At 52.2% G+C, this 19321-nt stretch overlaps 2 protein-coding genes and 1 long non-coding RNA gene across 6 annotated transcripts in view; 2 read left to right on the top strand and 1 right to left on the bottom strand.

Annotated features, from left to right (window-relative positions):
* Positions 1-719: 719 nt before the first annotated feature.
* The window catches only part of rps4x (ribosomal protein S4 X-linked), a 90509-nt gene continuing 71907 nt past the window's right edge, over positions 720-19321 (top strand). The window contains exons 1-4 of the mRNA XM_062557124.1: positions 720-821; positions 1642-1805; positions 1878-1988; positions 2071-2202. Coding sequence (XP_062413108.1) covers positions 731-821; positions 1642-1805; positions 1878-1988; positions 2071-2202 — 498 coding nt within the window. The 5' untranslated portion in view covers positions 720-730. The remainder of the gene's footprint in view (positions 822-1641; positions 1806-1877; positions 1989-2070; positions 2203-19321) is intronic.
* On the bottom strand, positions 9424-18085 carry LOC119222890 (H(+)/Cl(-) exchange transporter 5). Of its 3 annotated transcripts, none has more exons than XM_037479870.2 (16): positions 17805-18085; positions 17149-17313; positions 14388-14554; positions 14085-14184; positions 13801-13988; positions 13561-13683; positions 12845-13051; positions 12642-12722; positions 12329-12563; positions 12079-12254; positions 11665-11992; positions 11432-11574; positions 10997-11146; positions 10827-10932; positions 10526-10742; positions 9424-10371 (listed from the first exon to the last, which is right to left on the bottom strand). In XM_037479870.2, the coding sequence occupies exons 2-16, from the start codon at positions 17300-17302 to the stop codon at positions 10281-10283; spliced, it is 2466 nt and encodes an 821-aa protein (XP_037335767.1). In that variant the 5' UTR covers positions 17303-17313; positions 17805-18085; the 3' UTR covers positions 9424-10280. The 3 variants fall into 3 exon arrangements, with proteins under 3 accessions (XP_037335767.1, XP_037335766.1, XP_037335769.1); XM_037479869.2 differs by lacking the exon at positions 17805-18085 and adding an exon at positions 17404-17546; XM_037479872.2 differs by lacking the exons at positions 17149-17313; positions 17805-18085 and adding an exon at positions 16794-17081.
* LOC119223099 (uncharacterized) lies at positions 17935-19202 on the top strand. 2 transcript variants are annotated; one of them, XR_009941581.1, is made up of 3 exons: positions 17935-18042; positions 18814-18880; positions 19028-19202. It is a non-coding gene; the product is annotated as an uncharacterized LOC119223099 (long non-coding RNA). The 2 variants fall into 2 exon arrangements; XR_005120883.2 differs by having other exon boundaries at positions 18036-18133.

Genomic DNA, 19321 nt, shown 5'->3' with positions numbered 1-19321 from the left:
ACACAAACAGACACACACATACACATACACACACAGACACACACATACACATACACACACAGACACACACAGACACACATACACACACACACACAGTGCACACACACACACAGACACACATACACACACGCACGCACACACACACACACACACACAGTGCACACACACACACACACACACACACAGTGCACACACACACACACACACACACAGTGCACACACACACGCACACACACACACACAAACAGACACACACATACACATACACACACAGACACACATACACACACAGACACACACAGACACACATACACACACACACACACACACACAGTGCACACACACACACACAGACACACACACACACACACACACACACACGCACGCACACACACACACACACACACTCCGTTGGTCAAAGGTCATCTGCAGCAGAGTGAACAATAGAAAAGTATCTCAGGTTAATAATAAATAAACTGACTTCTCGTCAACATTCACTGTTTGTTTCTCTCTCATCGCTGTTTACACGCGTGTTTTTTTTCTTCCTCTCAGGTGACGGAGAACATCATCTCCAAACAAAGCTTCATCGGTGAGTCTCTGTCTGTCTGTGTCTGTCTCCCTGTCTCTGTGTGTCTCTCTATGTCTCTGTCTCTGTCTCTGTCTCTGTCTCTCTCTCTCTCTCTCTCTCTCCTGATGACACTTTCGTTTCCCCCCCTCAGAAGCGAGGACCATGACGCACTCTTTCAACAACTCAAAGTTCATGACCTCGGCGGCCCAGAGGCCGTCGGCCCACTTGACCCTCAGAGACACCGGCTCTCAAGGTGAGAGGGGGGAGAGAGGGGGGAGAGCAGGGGGAGAGAGGGGGGAGAGAGGGGGGAGAGTGGGGGGAGTTGTCTTTTTACAGGTTTTTGTGTTTTATTGGACGGTTTATTTGCTGCAGGGACATTTTATTGTGGACTAAAGACATAAATCTACATAAGAACCAAGACTCTAAAGAGTCTTTACAGAAAACACACCTAGCTCCAATTAGTAAATGAACAGAAACTTTAAGAAATAAAGAAATAAAACTTATAATAAATGTTTATGGTTAATAAATGGTTAATAAACTGTTTTAACAGTATTATTTTTTTTATTGATCAAGTTGCAATTGATCATTAAAATATTTTGTGAAATGATACATTTTTTTAAACTGTAAAAAATATAATTATATAATTAATTTTTTGTTACTAATCTGTTTCTGGTCAAAATGTCATATTTATTTACCTTTAGATCAACAAATACTCTAAATACTGTTATAACAATTTAATCACAATATCATTATTATGATTCAATTAATAATTTATAGAATAATTATTTCATAAGATATTATTTTATTAATTTGTGTATGTGTGTGTGCACGTGTGTGTGTGTGTGTGACATTTGTTTTGCTGCATGTGAGACTGCGTGCAGGCTGAAGGGTGTGGACAAAGAATGTCAAAGGGCAAGAATGCAGTGTGTGTGTGTGTGTGTGTGTGTGTGTGTGTGTGTGTTTATGACACACACACACACACACACAGCCTGGATGGGTCATCAGGAAACTGGACAGAGAGAGACTCCACACACACACACAGTCTTTGACGTGCACTCCTTTGGGCCCAGCAGGGTTCCCCCCCTACCCGATCCCCATGCCGGACCTCCACCAGTCCTGTCGTCACGTGGTGCGCACCTGGGCCAATCAGAGCTTCGGAGCGCACCTGCACAACATGAGCCTGACCAACGGGAGGCTGCGAGTCCCCCAGGACGGGCGGTACTACCTGTACTCACAGGTGAGTCTGGGTCCAGGATGAATAAGGGGAGGAGCCTCTGTGTTGTCCATTGACCCCGCCTCCTGCCCCCAGGTGTATTTTCGTTACCCGTCGCCGGCGACCAGCGATGGAGACCAGCACAGCGCCAGCCACCAGCTGGTGCAGTGCGTCTACAAGAAGACGTCCTACCCGAGCCCCATACAGGTACCACCCCCCCCCCCCGATCATCCCCCCCATGTTACCCCCCCAAACATCCGGTCTGACCTTTAACCCCTGCTGTGTCCAGCTCCTGAAGGGCGTGGGGACAAAGTGCTGGTCTCCGGACGCCGAGTACGCCCTGCACTCCGTCTACCAGGGGGGGCTCTTCGAGCTGAGGGCCGGCGACGAGCTCTTCGTCTCCGTCTCCTCCCCCAACATGGTCAACGCCGACGACTCCTCCAGCTACTTCGGCGCCTTCCGCCTGGACCTCTGAGGGGGGGCGGGGGGGGGGGGGGGGGGATAAATGGGCCTTTCAGAGCACCCTTGGGCTCCTCTGAGCTGCTCGGATGCGGCGGCTGAAGGACGGAAGGACTTTTGGAGTTAAAGGAAACCCCCAAAAAACGGTAAACAAAAGGCGCGAGTGGGTTCCTCAAAAGAAACCAGAGTTTAACACAGAAACCTTCAAAGCACCCCCCAAAATGAACATGAGCCTCTGCTCCCCCCTCCCCCCCCCTCCTCGAATTTGGAATCAAGACCAAAGAATGTACGTTGGATTTGTGAAGGACGGACGGAGGAAAAGCTGCAGAAAGTCAACGATCGAACCAAAGCAGAATCCTCGTTTTGTACATTACACAAACTGTATTTTACACTAAAAACACTCGGATTCCGCCAAAGACTTAATGGGGACGCGAGGACCGTGCATCCTGTCGCCGTGGAGACAGTGAGACACGGAGCGTCCCCGGTGGACAGGAGGGGGGGCTCCAGAGGAAGCAGGAGTTATTTGAAGGATCTGAATGAACTCAGAGGAGACACAAGTCACCCTTAAAATAAACTCACCAAAAGGTCACCAAAAGGTCACCAGAAGGTCACCTGGCGCCTCCAGCGGGAATCATCATCAATGAAAAAGGTGCCACTGAACGTTGAAAAGGTCACTGGAGGGTTAAAGAAATACACAAATAACATCTGGATACAACGACAAAGAGACCTTTAACCTGGGACAGGGCACAGTTAGCTTAGCTTAGCACAAACACTGGAAACGGAGGGAAACAGCTAGCCTGCAAGAGGATTTTGTCACTCGCTAGCCGTTTGTGCTAAGCTAACTGTCTCCTGGCCTCGATGTGGCGGCAAAGTTATTCCTCGAATGACTCTTGGAACCCAGCGGGGGGGATGAGGGGGGGGATGAGGGGGGGTGGGAGGGATGAGGGGGGGGCGATCATTCTAACAACACAACCGCATTAAAAAGGTTTAGTCGCTAACAAGTAAACAAAACATGAGTTTTACCAACGAGACAAAGACTTGCACGAGCAGACATATTTACAGACATAATCCGTGCACCGGATAGCGCAAACTACACACACACACACACACGCACACGCACACACACACACAAAGGCATAAGACACACGCTCATGTACGCACGCCGCCGAGCCGCCATGCGCCATCTGGTGAATGTCAGCGATCATTCGGACGCATGCGAGTGTGTTTGTTCAAAGGGCTCAAACACACACACACACAGATTGTGTATTTGTTTTCCCTGAGAGAGAGTGTGTAATCTACACTGTGCGTTTGCTTCAGCGCTCCAGAGACGTTGTATATTTTTTGTGCGGCTGCCACGAAATCAGAGGCAAATTCTTGTTTAGTTTGATTGCTTATTTTAAGCTGCTATTTCTTGTGTGTTTGTTGTGTGTGTTTGTTGTGTGTGTTTGTTGTGTGTGTTTGTTGTGTGTGTCTGCTGCGGCCGCACGCACCTGCGCTCGTTTTTCTTTGAGGGGGGGGGTTTAAACTCACCGCTCCCTCGCACTCCGACCCGCAGCGACAGATCGCCGAGAACAGAGCCGCGGCCATGAAGCAACGTGCACACACACACGCACACACACACACGCAGACACACACACACCAGCTGGGAACACTTTTGCATTGAGTGTGTCTGTTTTTACTGGATGGTTTTGTAGCTGTGAATATGTGTGGCACATTGTTGCTGAGAAAATAAACAAATATTTGACCCTTCCCCTTTGTGTGTGTGTGTGTGTGTGTGTGTGTGTGTGTGTGTGTGTGTGTGCGTCAGTGTGGTAAACATGTTTTTATGGTAAAAGTCCTAAAAGTGGTTGAAAGGTTCATATTTAGGGTCGTTGACCTCGTGCTGTGAAACCTAAAATAGTTTAAATTATATATATGTGTTTAATTCTTCATTTCTCCCCCTCGCGCCCCCCCCCCTGTAATACCTGGGCGCCCCACCAGAGGGTCGCGCCCCACAGTTTGACAACCACTGGGCTTCTCGAGGGATTAAAAGCAGATTATAACACATTAGTGTGTTTATTTGAACCCGTCGACGTCGAGCCGGATGCTCGGCTGAAGCTCTCTAGTCGGCCGGCGGCTCGTGACCTTTGACCTCGCTGCGCGGCAGCGCCTGAAACAAGATGCCAGACATCCCCCGGCTGCCCCTAGCTGGGTTGGATTTTCCTGCGGAGAACACGGCCCCCTCTTCCTGTGATCCCACATCTTCTCACACTGTGACACCCAGATGAAGGGTGGACGCGGGCCTCGTTGCCCTGGGAGGTGTTTTGGGGGGTGACTGCAGGCCTTTGTGAGTGCAGCGTTTCTGTCTTTTGTACGGAGCGCTGCCTGATGACCATCTGCAGACACACAGTCACAGATTCACTCATTTTCTCCTCTGAGTCACACGAAGGCGGCGGCGAAATCAAGGGAGGAATGTTTTGTTTCCGTATCGCTCCTCTGTGAATAAATGAATAAATCAAAGGTCTTAGGAGGAAAGCTTTCTGCCCGTTTGGGTCCTATTTTTTGGACTCAGGAGCTCATGTCTTTGAAATGTGTTGTGAATTTCAAAAATGTCTTTATTCAATTTGAACTGGCTGCCAGGGGTTCAGTGCGGGTTTCGCACCATAAACATCCAGAACAAATGGCTCTTAAACCTTTAAGCACCAGCTGGTCTTTCTGCTTTTAACCCTTTAGATGTTGTTTGTGGATATTTGGGCTGCAGCAGACTGGAGGTCATATTTATATTGGGTATGAGATGTGATGTGAGACATGAGAACACTAGTATTGTTTACTATATATATGTTAGATATATGTGAGATTTATTCGTTTATAAGAATAACAAAGACATGCTGTTTTCCTCTGATGAGCAAAATTGATGAGAATTGATCGTTTGAGGACATTTAATCAGTTCCACAGCAGTTTGTTTTAGTTGCTCGTGAAGAAGAAACCGACTAATGACTTCCTGACGAAGCCCAGCGAGGAGGGGGCGGAGCCTCTGGGACACTGATTCAACGCGACGGGACGCTTTCATGTCCTCTGCAGACACCAGGATGGGGACGTCCAGGGAGACGTTGCTCAATACGTGGTGCCTGGGAAAGAGCAAGGGGGGGGGGGGGCTTTTATGATCAATAAGTCAAGGAGAGGAGGCCACAGGCCAAAGAACTGCCCCAGGGGTTCATCGATGACCCCCCCGTAGGTGTGTGAGTACACACACACACAGAAACAGCAGCTTTCACTTAGCGGCTCCACGTGCTGGTGGTCGCGTTGACCTTCGTTGACCTTCATGGACCTTCATGGAGTGTGTGAGCGGTGGAGGCCGCGGGTCCCACCGCCCACTTTATCTTCTATCTCTCGATGTGTTTTCATACGAGTGTTAACAAAAGGACCTGTTCCCCCCCCCCCTGATACAGCACCTCCCTTCCTGAAACACACACACACACAAACACCTCCTACATGAATGTGGTTATCTCAACATCAGCATTCTCCTCATGGAGCGCACACACACACACACACACACACATCTACCTTCATATCAACTGTGCTGCCATTCGCTCCACGGCTCCTGTATTTATTACCCAACATTCCCTCTGTTTTCATAAGAGCCAGCCAGGAAATTAGTTTCATGAAGCCGCACGCAGACACACACACACACACACACACACACACACACACACACAGAGAAAACCCAAAACATCCTGAAGAGACTAAGTGGGGCCAGACAGGCGCTCAACCTGACACACACACACACACACACACACACACTCTTTTTAGTGAGAACAATACTACTGTGTAAACTCCCGGCCATTGGAAAGGGGGATCGTAGAATCCGAGGGAGGGGTGCGGTCAGAATACCTTGCAGGAACAATGCAGTTATTCCCGCCACGGAGCTTTGATAAGGTCTTTAAAGAGAGGCATGCTGGGAAAAAAAAGAAAGAAAGAGGTCTATTCTGCAGCGTTAATAGAATCGAGCGGCTCTGTGAGTCCTAGAAACACACATCTGCAGAGGCCCTCTGCTGGGAAAATAAACCCGAGAGGGATGCCGCGGTGTCACAATCTGAGGGGGGGGGGGGAATATGAAAAAATATGCAACGCACAGAAGAATGCGCCTCGTGCGAGTGAAATCCCCTCTGAGCCGGGGACGGGACGCACGTGAGTGAGTTATTCAGCCGAGCTGTGGTCAATAAAAACATCTGTACGACCACCGAGTCGTGAGGAGCCTCCAAGACGCCCAACGGAGATGTTTGGGATGGAATCTGAGAATAGGAGCGACGGGATTAATAAAAAATACAAATGAAAATGCAAGCATTGCTTTACTATCCATGTTACAATGGTGCATGTTAAAATGCTTCCCTTATCATTATTTTTTATATTTTACAATGTAATTGGGGATTAAAAAATATTTTTTGTAGGTGAGTTTTTCACCTTTTCCAAATACAACATTCACAAAACCTGCAGATTTAACTTCCTTAAACGTCACAGAGTAGGTGATTGTAGATTTTATCAATCAAAAGCAAAGCCAATGGTTTAGGTAAAAGCATGAATTAGTGCTTTTGTTTGTTCTGCTCAGCTCGTATCCCGCTCAAACCTTCAAGGGGACTTTTAAAATGACATTATGCTGCAGAACTAGAGTGAGCTGTCCCATAAACATTTGAATTAAAAGACAAATAATCCTGAGCATCCTGTTCAAAATAAAGAATATTAGCTCCATTGGTCTTTTCTATTGGATGAAATACCCCCAAAGCAACACAGCTTTGTAAGAAACTCGCTAAAGTGCGAGTGATGTTTGTGGCTCATAATGTTTCCACCTTTTGTGCTGCGTTGAGGCTTTTATTGAAAGATTTAAATGTCGATTGAATGAATCACAAAATGTGTAATTTGTTGCTTTTTAAATGGGATCATGTACCTGGAAATTAAGTTGTGAAAAAGGTCTATTACTAAAAACCTGCAAGCCGTTAGCTAGCGGCTACATTAGCCACATTGTTAATGGCCTACCCTACATTAGCTAAGCTAAGAGTAGCTTGTTAAAATAGTGTTTTAACCCCAATGCTAATATTGTTCATTATAACCTTGCTTTGCTTGGGACAATAAATCATCCCAACAACAACAACAACACAAAAACCTGTTAGCTGGTTGCTGCCGTTAGCTACCTCAACACGTGAGCTGCACTAGCTTGTCTGGATAGCATTTATTACGCTAACGTTAGCTTAGCTTGGTCAACAACTTTATTGTACACTTTATTTTCTAACTTCGCTTGTGGTTTAATAGTTTTTAGTGTTTCTGGGTGTTTTACCCTGAAGGTCATGTGATTTGATAATCAGCTTCATCAGGTACATTTATGAGGAAATAACGATTCTAAAGGCCGTTAGCGTTAGCGCTTTAAAAGGGTTTGGCTGTGAAAAGAAAAAGCACTTAGAACAAAGGATAAAACCAAAGTCCATGAGAGCCTTTGTGAACCGATGATGTGGTTGTGTGCGCGTTGTGTGCGCGTTGTGTGCGCTGTGTGCGCGCTGTGTGCGCGTTGTGTGCGCGTTGTGTGCGCGTTGTGTGCGCGTTGTGTGCGCGTTGTGTGCGCGTTGTGTGTGCGTTGTGTGTGCGTTGTGTGCGCGTTGTGTGCGCGTTGTGTGCGCGTTGTGTGCGCGTCTGCTCCGTGAGGTAAAAAGTAAAATAAACACTGCTGGTTCGGTCTGCAGCTCGTGGAGGGGGGGGGTGCGCGGCGCTGACCCGGGGCCTGATTCCAGAGAGGGAAACGACCCCACCGATCCCCGGGGGGGCAGCGATGATCGTCAAACCCGAGGAGCGGTTCCATCCGAGCCGTCGACACTCGGGGGCCTAATTTGTGATGTTTCCACGGTTGGGGGGGGTGTGGGGGGGGTTGTAGAGGATGAATGCATGTGGCAGCGGTGTGTGTGTTAGATCACTTCCAGAGTCTTGGCACCGTAGACGGGTTTTTTTTCATTTCCCGCGTTGCTCCGGATTGAAAACACGCCCTTAATCACCTCTTTAACCTCTTGAGTTTGATCGGCTGCTCTCAACCTCGCGGCTCATTTAAAGACGTGTGTCAGAACGCTGCCAGGGATGACGTCGCCCCCCCCTGCCCCCCTCCTCTTTTGGGGTTGTTGCATTTGAGTAACTACCAGCAGAGGCCAAAGAAAGAAGCTAATTGAGAGCAGAGAAGCAGCTTTTATGGCAGCGGGCTGTTGGCAGCGCCGTGTGGGGGTCAAAGGTGAACGTCTCGCTGGCGCTGCGTTCTCAGTGACCCGGGCCGACCGGTACCCAGGAGGGCGTCAAGAGTCTGTCAGCCGCAAGAAACCCAGAGTTCAGTACGGGGGGGGGGGGGGGGGGTTTAAACTATTTGGTTACCAATCAGGTTCTCGGCCTTGTGAGGTCGGTTCTCTGAAACACGGCTCCAGTGCGCTGAGGCCTGGGCTCCTTCTCCGAGAATTTAAGCGTCTTCGGTCCTTTCCCCGGCATCACGTGGGCGGCTCACCTGGGGGCCGTGAGACAGAGCGGCCTCGGTGTCAGGTGATCTGTGGGAACCTTCACGTCTGCGACCTGAGGCAAAGTGAAGGCGGATCGGATCGCACGCAAACGCACACTGTGGTGGTTTAAATCGAGCCCCGAGGGGAGGCGGCCTCACAAACGTCACCGGTTGGCCTGCACGCCGGGCCAGAGCACAGCACAGGTAAGGAGACCTGGCGCCCCGCGGCGTCACCTGGAATTTCTCCCTTTACCGAGCCGGATGTTTTGCTTTTTTTTCCCCTTCTCAGCTTTGGTAATGTGCGCCTGAGACAATGGCGGCCTGGGAAAGTGTAATCAGGGAGGAAGCAAAGGAGGCAAGGCGACTTATTTCACAGAGGAACAAGGAACCCGCCGCAGGGCAGACAGGAAGTGGATTACGGGGGCGGGGCGGGGGGGTGAAGAGGAGCATCATGTGGAGGTACAAACCCTGTGAGGGATTTCAGGCGTGAGGCTGCAGAAGCCACGAGAGGGACGGTAACTCGAGCCCCATGTGAAGCCCGGAGAATACAGAGTCATCAAGGACCCCCCCCCTCCTGCTCCCCCCCCACAACACACACACACACAGATGTGTCCAAAACGAGCTCCGACACGCTGCCTGAGACGAGAGGGTCTGCAGGAACCTGCACGGAGCAAAAGGCCTTCAGGGGGCTCCAAAAGTCTCAGCTTTTTATTCAGAAATTTCAGGCAACAAGAGTTTTTTTCCAGGTTTAAAAAAAAGGGAAAGCATTTGAAATAGTGAAATCTCTTTCATTGTTATTAACATTGTTATTAACAATATATTTGGAAATTAAGTAAACAAACACAACAAGAAATCATAAGGTTCGGATCAACATCAAACAAACATTGAAGTCAGTGGAATAATTTAGTGGAACGAACAGATTCACATTTCTATAAATTAGAAGACGACATTTCAGGGTTAAGTCCTGATGGAGTGTAAGGGGGTGTAACACCTGCGTCAGCCCCCCCCCTCCCTCGAGGAGTGCTTGGGGGAGGAGAGAGGAGGGGCTCTGTCTGGGCTCACGGTGGGGGGGGGGGGGGGGGGGGGGGCACGGAGCTCCCCAAACCCCTGCTTCATCTCTCATCCTCTCTGTGACAGAGGATCAACCCCCCCTGCCCCCCCCCCATCTGTTTCAAACATCCCTCCCTCTGCATTCCTCTTTTATGTTGAAAAGAGAAAGAGGAATGAGAAAAAGCCCCCCCCCCAAAAAAGGAGTAGACTTATTGCTGGTATCTGCAGCACATCCTTCTGGGGTGAACAGCAGCGTCTGTGAGAAGGAGCCAAAACCACAGAAATGCCTCCAGAAGAACCAGAAGAACCAGAAGAACCAGAAGAAGAATCCGAGCCGTCTTCTAGTCGCCGCTGGAAATGGAGTCGACTTACTTGGCTTTTTTACATTTATCTTTTTAAAGAGGTAAAAATGTGCATTTTGGTGTGCAAGCTGGTGTCGTCTTCTTCTTCGTCCTCCTCGTCCCACCTGAGAGGAGCGATGGGCGGGGGGGGCTTCAGTTGAAGAGGATGGAGTCGGGGTCTCTGTTGGCGATCTGCGCCATGTGCTTCAGAATGTCCTTCTTAGTGATGATTCCCAGCAGCTTCCTGGTGACACACACGCAAAAGATGCTTATGTCACTGTTCATTGGTCAGGGACGGAGCAAAGGGCCTCCTTGGACTGGAGATCCAACAACGGGGTGCACGAGGTTCCACACGTGGATCCACGCTCTCGTCCCCCCCCCCCCCCCCCCCCACTCACCCGTTGTGCGTCACCAGGCACTGACGGAGGCCCAGCTTCCTGAAGATGTCCACAGTGATGTCCATGGGCGTGTGGTCCGTGACGGTGAAGGGGCTGAGGTCCACGATGCCGCGGAGGCGGAGGGGCGGCGGGGCGTCGTCGGCGGGGGGCGGGGCGTGCTCGGTGAACGCCACCTGGGAGGCGCTGACCACGCCCTCCTGGCGCTTCCGGGCGTTGTCTGGAGGAACGGGTGCATCCAACACGTCAGCTCATAAGGAGACCAATGGAAGGGGCCTTCACCACCAGGAGGCGTGTTCCTCACCTATGGAGATGAGCAGGTCCCTCCTGAGCACAAAGCCCACCAGCCTGTGGGACTCCTGGGACACGACCACGGGGAAGCCGCTGTAGCGAGTGCCTTCCACCAGGGCCTGAACACAAGCAAACACGTTACAGACGTCACGCCGCCCCCCCACCCCCCCCCGCTGGGCTTACCTCCACCTCCCCGACCGTCATGCCCTCCTGCGTGAGCACGGCCAGCGCCGGGTCCGACCTCCGGGGCCTCATCACGTCCACCGTCAGGCTGCTGTGCTGGAACTCCTCTTTGGGCTCCAGGAAGGGGTACCCGTTGAGGCGGATGTGAGCCTGCGAGACGCGGGGGGGGGGAACAGAGAACATTCATTCTGTGGGGGGGGGGGGGGGTGTGGTTCTTTGGAGTTGTCCCATTATAACAGAGAGAAACCAGACGTGTCTACGGCTGATATCTAACACTACGCAACATGTGAGGGGGAAATATGTGACCCTTGACCCCGTAACTGAAGCACAGCGCTCTCATACAAATGTGTAAGTTATTAGCTGTTAGGAAACCGGAGAGGGGGGGCGGGGGGGGGGGGGGTACAGCAGGGAGTACAGAAACGCTTCACGCCTCACCTCGTAGATTCCCTCCCTGCCGAACGCGTCCGCCACCCATTTGCTGGTCATGGTGGCGGCCATGAGCGGGACGATGTACTCAAGGCCGCCGGTCAGCTCGAACATGATGACCACCAGCGACACCGTCATGCGAGTCACCCCACCTGAGGACCGGGGGGGGGGGGGGGGACATTGCAGCGTCTCGAATGCCTCGCTATTTATGAACTACGCCGCGGTCACGTGGTCGTTCTCACCTAAGCAGGCGGCGGCGCCGACCATGGCGTAGAGCCCCGGGGTGATGCAGTCGGCGCCCGGCGAGCACCACCCCCTGAAGATGGCCGAGTCGTGGTTGTAGAAGGCCAGCTGCTCCATGGCGACGCCCAGCAGCCGGCCGGCGATGGCGCCCACCGCCATGCTGGGGATGAAGAGGCCCGACGGGACCTTCATGCCGAACGTGACCACGGTGATCACGACCTTGAAGACCAGAGCCAGGGCGAGCTGCCACAGAGCGGTGTACAGGTCCTCCCCCGCCGCCCGGTCCGCCAGGCCGTTACCCGCGCCCGCCCCCGACGTGACGTTTGACTGAGACACAGCGAGGAGGGGTGAAAGGTCAGAGGAAATGAAAGCACGTGACCGTCGCCCGCCCTCCGTCCCCCGCCAGCGCCGACCTGCTTGTAGCTGCACAGCTGCGACGAGTCGAGCAGCGAGCAGTCGTTGAAGAGCTCCGAGATGAGCTCGGCGCCGCCCATCCTGGTGTAGCTGTTGGGGTAGGCCAGCACGCCGGTCAGCGCCGTCACCAGCAGCACCTCGGTGACCGGGTAGTGGCCCAGACGGGTGGATTTACCTGGTTTGACGGGAGGGAAGCGGGTGAGTGGAGGGGAACCGGGGGCCCGTCGGCGCATTCTGAGGGAAACTCACGTATCCGGCACCAGGCGATGTTGGCCCTGATGAACATCGCCCCCCACAGCCCGCCGAATATGCCCAGCAGGATGAAGGGGCCCAGCTCCACCAGGTGCCAGGGGGCGTGGAACTCCACGTAGAACAGCACCAGGCGGCTGTTCCCGAACGGGTTGATGGAGCGCAGGGTGAAGGCCGCCACCAGGGCGGCGAAGAACGAGCGCCACAGCGTCTTCAGGGGGAAGTAATAGCTCACCTGAGGGGGGGGGTCGTGAAGAGGAAACATTAGTGGTGGGACACCTGGCTCTGCTCCGTTTAAGGTCATGGTGCTCACCTCCTCCAGGCTGAAGAGGACTCCTCCAATGGGAGCGCCGAAGGCCACGGACACGCCCACCGCCGCCGCTGCAGACAGCACCTGCGAGAAAAAGAATCCACACCCATCTGTAGCTGATAGGTCCACCACAAGGGGGCAGAGTTCTGCTTGTGGATGTGATCCTGAATCTAAACCGTTTCCATCTCATCGTGGGGAAACCGCACCTCTCGCCGCTTGGCCTCGTTCTTGCGGTACTTGGTGAACAGGTGACACAGGATGTTGGCGCAGCAGCACGCCACGTGCACCAGCGGGCCCTCCTTCCCCAGGCTGAGCCCCGAGGACACGGCCAGGACCAGCGTGATGGTCTTGATGATCAGCGTCCACTTCCCCAGGTAGCCGCGGATGATGAAGCCGCTGAGGATGGTTTTGATCTGAGGGACGAAGGCGAGATGGAGCCAGAGTTTAGACACGTCCCGTCTGGGGGTTTGTTCTGTGCAAATGAACCAGAGGAGTCAGACTGCCTGCAAATATTCAGCTTCTCGCTGAGTGTGAGTGAGAGGGGGGGGGCAGAAGAGCTTCTGCTTCAGATGAGGACCTCTGTGAAATGTTTACACTTTAAAAACCCACCAGTCTGGCTTTAATCAAGCAGTTACTCATAACATTTATTTTGCTATGATTATATCTTGATCTAAAACGTTTTACAATCCAGTGCATTAGTCTCTTCATGCTCTCCTCGTTTGCTTTGTAAAGCACTTTCGATTACGTTTTATTTGTCTTCAAGGAGCAGCTAAAGATAATAAAGTGATGGATGGATGGATTACTAAACCTCATTTATCAATAGATGTAAAAAATAAAAACCCTGTGTTCATTAGCATTAAAAAAAGAAATACTCTTCATAAGCTGCAGTGAGTTGGAGCAACATCAGGCTCATGAAGCTCACCTCTGGGATCCCTGACCCACAGGCGTACGGAGCAAAGGCCCGGACCAGCGCCACGGCCAGGAGGGCGAAGAGCAGCGCCCACACCATGAACATCAGGTAGTTCACCACGTAGGCCAGCGCGCCCTGCAGGGGACACACAAGCCACCCGTTGAGCCCCCTCAGCGGTCGCCCGGGCAACAACAAGCCGCCGTGGCGGCGTGCAACCACCAGGTGGAGCCAAGGCGCCGCCGCTCGACGTACCTCGGAGGTCCCGGTCATGATCTGGGCCCAGCTCTGCCACTGAGGACAGCTGTCCCGCTCCTGGAAGGTGGTCTCGTTGGACGTCCAGCAGCAGTGCTCGTGGTTGAACCAGAAGCCCACCAGGCAGAGCCCCTCCTTCACGTCAGTCAGCCAGTGGGCGGCGATGTCGATGCCGCCGGCCAGAGCGCCTGGAGGAGGAAGAGGAGGAGGAGGAGGAGGAAGAGGGCTTCTGAGGGCTGTTCATTGTAATAAGGAGTCAGACTGAAGCTCCTGAGATGACCCACCTGACATGAGCCCCACCAGCAGCATGAGGAGCCACCCGGAGAAGGCGTCGCTGATGCTGTGCAGCAGCGCCGCGGTGGACTGGCGGCTCTTGTTGGTGATCTGCGTGGAGACGAAGATCAACTCAACGCACACAAACCATGAGCCGCACACTTCCTGCCCGCCATCGTGCGCCTGAGGCCTTCAGCAGAGACCACAGACACAGTGGGACAGAAACGCTTCCTATGCCGGTGGAACCGGACCGGTTTGAATCAATTAACCACGCAGCTGGAGCAGGAAGTGGGACAGGGGGGGGGTCTTCGTACCTCTCGGTGCCGGTCCCGGTCCTTGCTCTTCTCCCTCACCCAGTCGATGGTGTTGAAGTCTTCGTACGTGCCCAGTCCAGGCAGCGGGTCCTCCAGCGGGTCCACCAGCCTGCCGGGCCCGTTGCTGTTCATACTGCCCGCTCTGCTGCCGCGCTGCTCATAATCTCCTGGGGGGGGGGCGGGGGGGTGTATTGATTTAGCCTTACAGTACAGACGGAGGACACCCGAGAGCTCGTTCCCACGGAGATTGAAGACATCCGGCGGTGTTTGGGGTCAACAAATCTTCAATCGCAGCCGAGAGCACAGCGGGGGGGGGGGGGGGGGGGGTCAGAAACGCAAAGAAATACCACACGAACCGCACAAAGGAGAAGGAAGAGAGAGAGAAACTGTGTTTAGGCTTGTGAATCACAGTCAACACTAGGAATGACGCTGCTCCCCCACTGTGGGAACCAACCCAAGCAGCACAAGGACACTATGACCCTATGACCCTATGGCCCTATGACACTATGACCCTATGACCCTATGGCCCTCTGCATCTACTGCTCCACAAACACCACGTCTATAAAGAAGGTGGAGGACACTGGCATCCACCCACAGAGAGGAGCCGAGCGGACCGGTCGGACTGGTTCTAAATGAATGTGAAGGCAGGAATGAATGAGACACCTGTCCCATGTCATCCACCCGTCGCATGTCATCCACCCGTCACATGTCATCCACCTGTGTGGAATGCAGGTCGACTGCCGGGTGGAGAAGGCTCACCTTGAAAAATTGAAATTGAAACATTTGAAGCCCAAAGTTTGCTGTGACTCATTGTGTTCTTTTTCCATGTGACAGCGTCCCATTAAAGTCACATCAGAGCGACCTTTGCACCCGTTGAATGTCAGCGGCAACACAAACCCAGTCAGGAGTCGACTCGAAGCAGATCGCACAACGCAGCAGGGGCTGAAACACGAGACGAGACGCCAACGTTCACGACTGGGTGGAAACAACAAGAGAAATGTAACAACAAGTGGAGCGGACCAGAGTTTGAGCTCAGAGGAACCGTGACGACCATAAAACAAGAAACACACACACACACACACACACACTATGATCTTACATTTATAGAGAGTATAAACACACCTTTAATGCCGATTAGGAAACTCTTGGGAAAGCTGCTTCTTTGTCACATGACCTCAGCGCCGCCTGACACGATCCACACACTATGTTATCTACACACACACTTGTGCGTATATAAAGAAAAGGATGACACACACACACACACACTATGATCTTACATTTATAGAGAGTATAAACACACCTTTAATGCCGATTAGGAAACTCTTGGGAAAGCTGCTTCTTTGTCACATGACCTCAGCGCCGCCTGACACGATCCACACACTATGTTATCTACACACACACTTGTGCGTATATAAAGAAAAGGATGACACACACACACACACACACTCCAATGTGCATGTGAACCTTGAACTCCTATGGTTGCCATGGAGATTGACTCCTGGCGTGACCCCCCCCCGTGGCGCTCGGCCCACTACCGACGCAGCTCTGCGTTGACCTCGGGGTCACTTCAAGGTTCCTCTGCAAAGTCTTTAAATCACATTTCTGGGCTCAGAGGAAATGTAAGAAAAAGAGTCTCAGGCTGATTAGATCCTTTCTCCCCGTCTGGATGATAAAGAGCTTTTCACACGTCCTACAAAAGCAGCCAAGATGAGGATGTGATGCAACCGTCCTGAAGGGAGAGTGAACTCAACAGAAGAATCAGATTTACTTCCACTGAACCGCCGCCACGTTCCAAACCTCCTCCACCCGCCTGGCTGTCAAAGCTGCACACGAGCGCAGCCAAAGCCGTGACTCGTTGGCTGTCAATCATTAGGCGGTGTGGCGGTGGGGGCAGAGCTCCCCCCCCCCCCCCCAGCAGCTCTGTGGGGACGCAGCGCTCATATGAACGCAGCAATAACGATGCTCAGCGAACGCCACGAGGCCGAAAGGGGAGATAAGCAGCAGCCGTATGGACCGTTCTGATGGGGCTCTGAGTAGTTGATGTCTAGAAGAACAGTTCTTCCAGGCGGCCTCCGCCACAAACAGAACCCTGCAGCTGGGTTTGAGGAATCTCAATCGCTGCCAGGACACGATAGCAACGTTTTAAAAAGGAAGTTAGAATTGCAGTTTTTGGGATTATTGCAAAACAAGCTGTGTGCCTAACACATACTTGTAGTTTTTAAATGCTCTGCTCAGCAATATAATCTTCACAAATCGTCCCCTCTTTCAGGTTGTTTGAGGTCTGAATGAATCACTTTTTTATTACTGAATGAAGCACAGTGTTAAGAAATTAAAGCCTGGTTCAACCACAGACTTTAGCTCAAGCCAATAATAAAAAAAAACCCGTTGTGGGATTAAAACTCTTACTTGTAAAGAGGCAGGTGTGAGTGTCTGGTGCTAAAGCGGAAGTCGGTGCATCACAGATGACGTCACGAGTAACCAGGCAGCCCAGGGACGGAAGAACCGTCAGCGCTGCCCCAAAGAGCCCCGTTTCACGCACGTTGTGGCGGTCTGTGTTCTGAGGGGGACGGGGCGTCTGCACGCAGTAACTGGTTACTCAGTCACTACCAGTGTGACCATGACTCACTGAAAGCACGTGACACAAACTGGACGCTTAAATACTCCACTGGAACAGCCACTTATAGACACGTGTTCAGGTGGCGGGGGTCCGCTGTGAAGCCCACAAAGTAAAGGAGGGGGGGGGGCTGGACCCTGCGCTCACCCGAGCCGAGGGGGGGGTCGTCGTCCGTGTTGGAGAAGTCCAGCGTGGCTCCCGCGATGTCCACCATCTCGTCGTCATCGTCGTCCTCGACGACGTCACTGGGACGGTGACGGAGGCTGTCCAGGCTGCCGCTCCGGTAACCGGGGTTCTCCATCCCTCCGGGCGCTGTTTACAGAGGAGAGAGGCGGTGTTAGCGGGCAGCAGCTGGGACGTTGACCTGACCCCCCCCCCCCGCGACACGAAGGTCGGCGTTACCTCTGTCGCCGTCGGCTGCGTATTTCCGATACAAACTCGCCAGAAACCGAAACATTGTCGCGAGTAAAACTGCTTAAAGCCCAGCCAAAAGCCGCTTCATAACCCCCCCCTCTCGGGCTATTGAGAAACCGCTACACCCCCGGCTGTTCCCATCATCACCGCCCCCCCCCCATCTCGGTTGACTACAGCCAGTAATGACAGCACATCTGCGGTCAGGGGGAAGTGGGCTCGTTTTCGTCACCGCCTCCGCTCCGTCAGGGCGGCAAAGGGAAGTCCGCGCGCGCAGACGCGCCGCGGCTAACGAGGAGGAGACCGGGCGGACCCGAGCGAACGCGTTTAGAGCCGTTACTCCGCCGCCGGGCCGACCCGGCCGGGCGAGCACCTGAAGGGTCTGGCGTTACCTGGAGCAGAGGCGGCTTCGGGGCGAGGGGGGGGGTCTCGTTACTCGGAGTTTGGCCCCGCCGCGGTTTTTCTGCCGTCGGCTGCTCGTCTCAACGGCAGTCGGCTCGGAGGCGAAGTTCACGCGCCGCGGCGGCTGCTCCGTGAAACGGCCTGCGTCATTCTCCCGTCTCCGGAACACGATACCGAACACCGACCCGCGGGATCCACACACAAGAGCGCCGTGCGGGATTATCTGCAGTATCGTTACGTGGTGTAGTTGCCCCGTGAAGCTGACCCAGTGTCAAGCTAGCTAGCTTTAGCAACAACTTCCGGTTGTTGATTATCCGAGGTAATCATAAAACCGTGGATGATCTTCTTAAATGCCCTATTTTACCATGTCATCGATATAGCTTGATTATATTCACCTCATGAAACGCATGTATTTAATTTTGAAAACGGTCGGTGTTTTTCAAAACATCACAAAGCTTTGCTTTAATCTGAAGGCCTATGCCTCGATTTCCTGTTAACTTGCTTTATGGTTTAGTATTTGTGTGCCAGGAAAAGTAGTGGATTCAGGAGCCATCGATGGGTCAGCTGACCAGTCCCTCTAATCGGCCATATGTTGTTGTTCCTCATGAGACTATATTAACTTAGACCGCTTTTTTAAAACTGTAATAAAGCCTTTGTTATTATTTGTATTGCATTACATATATTTTGTTCAAACGTTATTTCACGAAAGACCGAATTAGAATTAGAGCCAGATGAAGCTCAAAAACAAGTTAACATTAAGTGTTTTACTGTTTGTAAAAGGATTAAAACAGTGGCGACACCTTGTGGTCGTCTTTAAAATGAACAGCAGGGGCTCCTGAGGAGGGAAACATTTGTTCAGACAGCAAGGAATTAGATTCTCCTGGTTTACGTCTGTAGCTCCGACCTCTTTGATCCTTCCCATGATGCCTTGTTCCTCCCACACATTCTTCTTCTTGTTCTGCAACATAAACATCTCTCTCTGCCCCCCCCCTCCCACAGTGAGTGGTGCCTGGTTCTCATCACGTCCTCTTTCATCTACATCAACTCATTCATTCAAGCTGCTCAAGTGGGTTTGTCCGTGGGTTCGTGCCCCTCCCCCTCTCTTTATTTCCCAATCAGCCCCCCCCCCCCCCCCAGATTCTTCACTTCTAAAACAGCTGTTTTTCTGTGATGTTTCTCAACAAACCCCTAAATCATTTTCCTCTCCATCTAGTTTTCTGTTGTGCATTAGTTGCTCCGGCTGTCGTCTCCATTAAAACAACCAGTGGACGGATTCATTTGTTCTGACGCAGCACGAAGCCGGCAGGTCCCCGCGGGGGGGTTTCATCATGGGATAAAACACATAAAAGACAAACAAAGTCATTTTCTTGTAATGTAATACATGTTTGCAGCTGCTTGTCTTTCTTTGTACAATTCAAAGTGGAAGGAGTATAAATGTTCCTGCAGCGAGTCACTTAGAAAAGTGATTAAACGTCTACAAATGACTCAAAATGTAACACAGTGGATG

The sequence above is a fragment of the Pungitius pungitius genome, chromosome 1 (assembly GCF_949316345.1).
Source record: "Pungitius pungitius chromosome 1, fPunPun2.1, whole genome shotgun sequence".
Taxonomy (NCBI): domain Eukaryota; kingdom Metazoa; phylum Chordata; class Actinopteri; order Perciformes; family Gasterosteidae; genus Pungitius; species Pungitius pungitius.
Note: the sequence above shows the minus strand (reverse complement) of the source record. Positions and strands in the feature narration are given on the sequence as shown.

Coding starts and splice junctions, on each gene's coding strand:
- LOC119222890 (XM_037479869.2), bottom strand. CDS start 17,458: ATGTTTCGGTTTCTGGCGAGTTTGTATCGGAAATACGCAGCCGACGGC. Junction 14,555..17,148: donor CGACCCCCCCCTCGGCTCGG/GTGAGCGCAGGG, acceptor CCCCCCCCCCAG/GAGATTATGAGCAGCGCGGC. Junction 10,933..10,996: donor TGACGGTCGGGGAGGTGGAG/GTAAGCCCAGCG, acceptor GCTTGTGTTCAG/GCCCTGGTGGAAGGCACTCG.